Here is a 7806-nt window from a genome sequence, read left to right as displayed (position 1 = left end):
AACATGGCTCTTTAATACTACCTTATTACTCCTGAAAAATTTTTTAGACATTCTTGTAAAATTAAAAAACTTCTCTGGTTATATTATATTAATTGGTTCTTTATTATATTAATTTCGTTATGTAATGTGTAAAAAAATGCCTTATACTTTCGTACCTTTATGATGGGATGTATCCAATATCTGCGTTTCTTTTCTTCTTTAATCTAAGATAAAGTAAACTTGTATTTATTAGAAAAGACAAATCGTCATAACTTTCAGACATCGTATCGTACAGCAGCCAACGCGCGACTAAATTTGGCAACAACGAAATACAAATACTTTAAATTGTAGCATCGCTGCCACTGTTACACCGTGCCATGTGTTTTAAGCTGCCTCGACGTCGACTCGACGCGCGCCGCCTGATGTGTCCTTATAGATCTAAGGTTTCCATTCGATTCGATTCGAGTTACTTTATTTTATTTTATTTGATTGTATTGAATTTATATAATGTTATTAATGTTTTTTTCAATTTTATTTCTTTTTCTTTAAGTTTATTCAATTTTATGTAATTCTATTTAGTTCGATTTTATTTTATTTTATTCTGCTTTATTTAATTTTAATTTAAATTAATTTTATTTAATCAACACATATAGGGTTGAAAACATAGATTTTAGAAATTCTACCAAGTTAGCTGATAAATGGTATTGGTAAAAAACATTTATTAATCTCTTATTGGTCTCTTATTTTCTTAAACAGAATTGTTTAAAAAATACTTAAACTCCCATATGTTCTGAAATAGATCAATACAATCATGCAAAAAATTGGAAGTTGTTCATAAAAAAATGTACGGTTATTAAAATATTCTCATTATATATCAATAACAGCACATGACAACATAGGTATAATTTTGTTTGAAACAAACAAGTAACTAAAATGAAACAAAAAAGCAACTTCATACTTGCTTTATAACACATATGATCCGAAGGTCCCTACCGACACATGAGAAGAAGGGACAGCTTTCAAATAAAAAGGGGACATACATGTATTTTGCCTCAAATGAATTCCATTTTTACTCATCGATTATATTGGATTAGAGTGAAATATAATAAGACAACAAACTATATGTATTTATGTTAAAATCAAAGACAAATTTTTTAATTATATTAATTTGAAATTAATTTTCTATTTTGCGATACATAATAATCGGAATAATCAATAAAAATTTCGCTTTAAAAAAGGTTTATAAATTTTACCTTTTCTACATTTTACGGATTAATAAAAACAATAGATCTAGAGGGTAAACAAGACGTAATATATTAGTTTTTACGAAGTAATCTTGATTTACTTGACCTAATCACGGTGTCCCTCGTATATCTTTTTGGAATTTAATTATGATAATTAATGACACCATTGGACTATCGAACAGGTTACATTATAACGATAAACATTTTTATTAACTACTTTTTGTTTCGTTTATTAAGTGACGAGAAGTGTTGACCATGGCTGCTCTATCATATCTGTTGATTTATGGTAAGTAAAACAATTTTTTTACTATTAAAGTATCTGTACTATTTTGTTTTAGGTACTTTTAAGGGTCTGATAAATATAAATTTTTTAATTTTAAAACTATTTGTTTTATGGTATTCAGTACTTTTTTTTCTGTTTTAAATATGTTCTTTTAATTTTGTGATAAACAATAACGGAAAGGAAATAACATAGATTCTTTTTTTTTCTCTAGTTTATCTCTCTTTAGCCTTATACTACATATATTTTCTTAACTCATTTTGCATCAGGAGTTTAGATCTCAATAAGTTTTTCTTTGATATAGTCATATATATGTATTTGTTTTATTTTTTATTAAATGGTAGATAATATTAAATTGGTAAAGTTTAAAATATCATGTTTTTATAGTACACCAAAACCATTTTAGGGAAAATAAGAAATATTTTTTATTTCGATTAGAGAATTCACATACATATTTTATATAAAATAAGTGATCTCTAGAAATAATCCATTTACTCATGTTTTTGCTCAGACTTGAGCCCCTTGGATTAATTGATTGAAATGTGGCTTACATAGATATAGCTAACATGTCAGAGAAAGAAAATTATATTGTACCCGTGTGCTTTTACCATGGGTGTGAGTACCACCCCTTCTCGGGGTTGAAATATTTAACCCCAAAATAACCTAGGAAATCTATTACCCCAGGCCGAAAAAACGTGATATAATTCAGGAATTTTTGAAACCTATCAGGCATTGTAAAAGACGATGGCAGGAATAACTTGTAAAATGTAACCAAAAATTTCAGGAGAAATACGTTATTGCAAAACAGCCTGCAAAAGGTCCAAAATGGCCGTTTTTTTGCAATGTCATTATTTATTGTAAAAATAACTTTTATTTATTTTTTTAAGGCTTTAAAATCAAGATCTTTCAATACCAAACATAAAAAAAAATTTAGAGCCCGATTGGTAAACTTGTTGCCTAGATATTATAACTTATTTATCCCAAGGGGTCAAATGTCGAAGGCTATAACTTTAAAAAAATCGTAGAAAGTTATTCCAAGATGCACTCTCCTTCTAAAGACTTATATTTTCATATTCTGATGTAAATAAATGCGTAAAACATTTTTCAACCTCTTATTTCGGGTTTGAAAATAAGGGGGCAAATTTCTTTATAAACATTTAGAACTGAAGCCGCCCCTGTATATTCTATGAGTTTCTAACTTGCAGATTATTGTTGTTGAAGACAAAATAAAGATTCAAAACAAAATAAAAAATCTTTACGACCAATTGAAGCCGAGATAATTGCTTTTGTTTTCTTAAATCGTAGTGACTTTATTTATAACACTTAAGAAATTATTTCGCAGTCATCAACTAAAGAAGTACTTATGTTATCTCAAAATAAAAATTATTTTAATCGAAAATTACATTTAATTAATAAAATTATTTTTAAAATGTAGTGGAGATTTATTTTTATGTACGAATGTGATTTATTGTGTCGGTTGCCCTTAGCAACGGTTAGCTAAACGAAAGCTAAACTGAAAAATATAGAGGAAAGCTACAAAAATAATCAAATTAGGAACTTGCACCAAGGGATAAAAAATGAGAAACGAGGACAGCAACCGAAAACTGTACATTATAAAGACAAAAATGGAGAAAGGATTATGAGTGAACCAGAGATATTAGAACGTTGAAAGCAGTACTTTGATGAGCTTCTAAATGGACCTGAACAGACAGACGATAATAACGAGGAAACAGAGTAAGTAAGTAAAGTAAATGAAATACAAAATCAATAGAGTAAAGAGCGGGCTCTGACTATAAGTGAAATTCAGAATATCATCGATAAATTTAAAATGAACAAAAGCCCAGGAAACGACTGCATAACGGCTGAAATAATTAAATTTGGAGGAAATCAGTTAGTAGATAAAATCCGTAAACTAATTAATATAAAATCAATGGGAAAATCTCAATAGTTGGTTGTATACCATAGTTTAAAAAACTCACGCTTTAAAAGAAGTTTTTATTCTGTATGAGTGTTTTTAATTAATGATATAATATGGGAACAAGAAATACTACCTGAGGAATGGACAGAAGCAACACTGTGTCCCATTCACAAAATAGGAAATATGGCTGATTGTCAGAATTATCGAGGCATAGCGCTGCTAAACATAACGTATAAAATATTGGTTATGCATATTAAAAATAGATTAACAACGAAGGTTGATAAAAGCATAGGAGAATATCAATGTGGGTTCAGAAAAGGCAGAAGTACTGTGGATCAGGTCTTCACACTACGAGGCATACCGGCTGAAAGTTACGAATATAATAAAGACACCATGGTTCTTTTCATTGACTTTAAACAGGCTTTCGATCGAGTCAAAAGAAGCGAATTATTCACAGCATTGCAAGACATGGACGTTTGTCCAAAGCTTATTAGAATTATAAAATAAACTCTCCAAAGAACAATGAATAAAGTCAAGATAAACAATACTATAACAGAAAGCTTTGAGGTCAAACAAGGAGTGCAGCAGGGCGATCCATTTTCGTCTGTAACGGTTAGCATATTACTAGAATAGGTTATACAGGAAGCAAACATTAATAGAACGGATCTGATCTACCACAAAAAAAAATCAGTGCTTGGCATTCGCGGACGATTTGGTAATCTTGGCTAGGAGCAAAATAGAACTTACAGAAACAGTCATGAAACTCGAGGAGAGGGCAGCAACCATAGGATTGTATATAAATGAAGCAAAACAAAGTATATGGAATGGACAAATAAGCAATTTGCTCGGGGGCAATACATAACAATGACAAAAGCGAAGGAAACACAGTATAAATTAGAAGAAGTTGAAAGATTTGAGTACTTAGGAACTTTCGTCACAAGAGATCCTAACTGTGAAGAAGAAATACAAAAAAAAAATATGTCGGGCAAACCGCGCTATATATGCTCTTAATGGGTTGTTAAGAAGTAAAAATATATCACGAAGAGCAAAACTAAGAACTTCTTCTTCTTCTTCTTCAGCCTGTGTTCGTCCACTGCTGGACTTAGGCCTCTTCCATGTGCTTCCATCGATTTCTACACTTGGCAATTCTCATCCACTGATATCACTGACTTGTTTGATAAAGAAAATTTCAATCAATTTGAAACTAATGCTCATCGACATGATTACCATACAAGAAATTGTAATAAGCTCCGAATACCCCAGTTTAAAACATCAAGATTAGAAAATAGTTTTAAATTTATGGGAATGAAATTGTACAATAAACTTCCCGATGAAATGCAGGAGATTGCTAGTTTTAATAGTTACAAAAATAAAATCAAAAATTTATTATTAGCCAAATGCTACATTTTGCTTCAGTCAAAGAATTCCTTGATGATAGCCTATAAACTATTTTAAACTATTTTATTTTTTATGTATAAATTGTTTTGTATATACAAAGTCTAAAATGTCTAAAAATGTTAGTCTAAATATGTTATTTTATAATATGTGTTAGGTGTTAGGTACCTATAAAAAATTGTGTAGCTGAACAATGTTAGCATGTAACAGTTATAATACTGTATATGACCTGTCCTATACATTTGTAAAAATGTCTTGAAAGGATGAATAAATATTTCTATTTCTATTTCTATTTCTATTTCTATTTCTATCAGCTGCCCACCTCTTCTGCGGTCTGCCTACTCCTCGCCTGTTCTCTCTTGGTCTCCAGTTTGTTAGTCTCTGTGTCCATTTTTCGGGATTATCTCGGGCAACATGTCCGACCCATTGCCACTTGAGCCTTGCTATACGTTCTACGACATCAGTAATCTTTGTTCTTTCACGAATGTCGATATTTCGAATTTTGTCTCTCAAACTAATCCCTAGCATGGCCCTCTCCATCGCTCTTTGAGTTGTACTGAGCTGCTCTAAGGTTTTATTTGTAAAGGTCATGGTCTCCAGTCCATATGTAGTTACAGGCAAGATAAATTTGTCATAAACTCTACGTTTTAGACACATTGGTATATCTCTATTCTTCAAGATAAAGCTTAACTTGCCGAAAGCTACCCAAGACAATTGTATGCGTCTTTTAATTTCGGCTATTTGGTTTTCTGTGCCTATTTTAATGGTATGTCCAAGATATATATCGCACACCTAGTTCAATAGTGCCACAAGTGCAAAACACAATATTCTCGAGAAATGAGCAAAACGTTCTGTAGTAAATGCGTTATGCCCTGTAAATAATTTATTTTGAAAGTGACTGGCTTCAAAATTACACTTTAGGTAGTAAATTATACACTTATTGGCTGGATCTTATTATAGGTCTGGATCCCGCGTATGAAAAAAAAGTTGATTAATAGCAAGCTGAAAATTTGTTAAAAGCTTATGGGTGTCTAGTCGGATAAACTGTGATTTATGGGAACACTGGAACAGGGGCAGTTTTAATTGTGGAACAGGTTAAAAATTTGGAACGGTCAGACCACGAAAACGGCACATTTATTTTGTCCGACAGAACAGACTTAAACTCTCCGAACAGAGATTAAACTCTCATGCAAAAAGCAGGCTTTATTTATCACCTGTCATAATTCCTGTCATTTGACATATTCTACATGTTCCACTCATTAAAACGCGCATTTGGTGATAAATAGCAGTCTGATTTTTGCATGAGAGTTTAATCTCTGTTCGGAGAGTTTAAGTCTGTTCTGTCGGACAAAATAAATGTGCCGTTTTCGTGGTCTGACCGTTCCAAATTTTTAACATGTTCCACAATTAAGACTGCCCCTGTTTCAGTGTTCCCATATATCAAAGTTTATCCGACTAGACACCCTTAAGCTATTAACAAATTTTCAGCTTTCTATTAATTAACTTTTTTTTCATACGCGGGATCCAGACCTATTACAATTTATTAAAAATAAAACGTTATTATTGTTTTGATAGTTATGGCGATATTGCATTGTGAAGAAAGTCATTTATAAAACAATACTTAGGAGATACGGCGGCAATATAATGAAAATTCAATTGATTTTTGCAGTTGTGGCCGTATTGAATTATACCGGTTGTATTGTGGCAGTGTATATTATCGCCACATCTCTCTTGATTTTTGCAGTTGTGGCCGTATTGAACGTATTGAATTACATCGGTTGTATTGTGGCAGTGTATATTATCGCCACATCTCCCAGTTATCGCCACATCTCCAAAAACACTAGAGTGAAATACCGAAGTAACTTACTTTATACTTATCCAAAACAATATTTTAGTTCAGGCTGTATTGCATTAGATGGGCCAATATTTTACAGCCTTAACTCAAAATTCGAATTTTTTGCAGTTGTGGCACAATTGAACTAGATGTGCGATATAGTGATCTACATTTTCAAGACTGACGTTGTCAATAACAAGATTAGTTTGTACAAAACTCATTATTTTTGTTTTCCGAATAATTTGTTAATGTTTTCCATTAATTTTGAGACCTAATTTATTTGACTGCTAGTTTAGTTCCTTCATCATTTGCTCCAGTTCTTTGATATCTGTACTGAATAATACTATGTCGTCCGCAAACCTCAAATGACTCAAACCTACAACATCAATGTTTGGACCTTTTTCTCCCAGTCGGGCTCTTTGAATACATTTTACAATGCTAAGGTAAAAAGTTTTGGTGAAATAATATCACCTTGTCTATTAATACCTTTACCCAGGCGTATTTTTTCGGTTTTTTTGGTCTTCATTGATTTCGATGTGGAATGTGGCCTGTTCATAAATGTTTTTAATGAGTGTAGTGTACCGTGAGTCTATTCGAGCATCCCTTAGTGCTGACAAAAAGGACCAGGTTTCGATACAATCGAAAGCCTTGTGAAAATCATGTAAGGGTACATTATATTCTGTGGTTTTTTCTACCAGTGTTCTGATGGTTTGCAAGTGATCGTTAGTACCAAACCCTTTTCGAAATTCCGCCTGTTCAACCGGTTGATATAAATCAAGTTTTTGTGTTATGCGGTTCGTTATTATTCTTGTTAGCAATTTGTATAAATGTGACAACAAACTTATAAGCCGGTAGTTTTCAATATTAGTAGTGTCTCCTTTCTTGTGTAAAAGTATTATTTCGGCGTTTTCCCACAGATTGGGTATTCTTTTCTCTATTAGACACCTATTCATCAATACTTCCACAACCTCTACAACGGTGTTGCCACCCATTTTTAACATTTCAGACGTTATATGATCCTCACCAGGAGCTTTTTTATTCTTCATTTGCTGTAAGGCATGTCTAATTTCCGAAGAAGTTATTTTAGGGAGAGTTTCCGAGCCGACGTTTAGAATTGTTCTATGGTCTGTTCCGGGGTTCTGTATAGCGGATGTAT

General features: G+C 32.0%; 1 protein-coding gene across 1 annotated transcript in view; it reads left to right on the top strand.

The window, feature by feature from the left end:
* Window positions 1-1396: 1396 nt before the first annotated feature.
* The window catches only part of LOC114333989 (uncharacterized), a 46196-nt gene continuing 39786 nt past the window's right edge, over window positions 1397-7806 (top strand). Inside the window, exon 1 of the mRNA XM_028283988.2 lies at window positions 1397-1509. Within this exon, the coding sequence (XP_028139789.2) occupies window positions 1479-1509 (31 nt within the window). The 5' untranslated portion in view covers window positions 1397-1478. The remainder of the gene's footprint in view (window positions 1510-7806) is intronic.

The sequence above is a fragment of the Diabrotica virgifera genome, chromosome 4, assembly GCF_917563875.1.
Source record: "Diabrotica virgifera virgifera chromosome 4, PGI_DIABVI_V3a".
NCBI classification, from domain to species: Eukaryota; Metazoa; Arthropoda; class Insecta; order Coleoptera; family Chrysomelidae; genus Diabrotica; species Diabrotica virgifera.
Note: the sequence above shows the minus strand (reverse complement) of the source record. Positions and strands in the feature narration are given on the sequence as shown.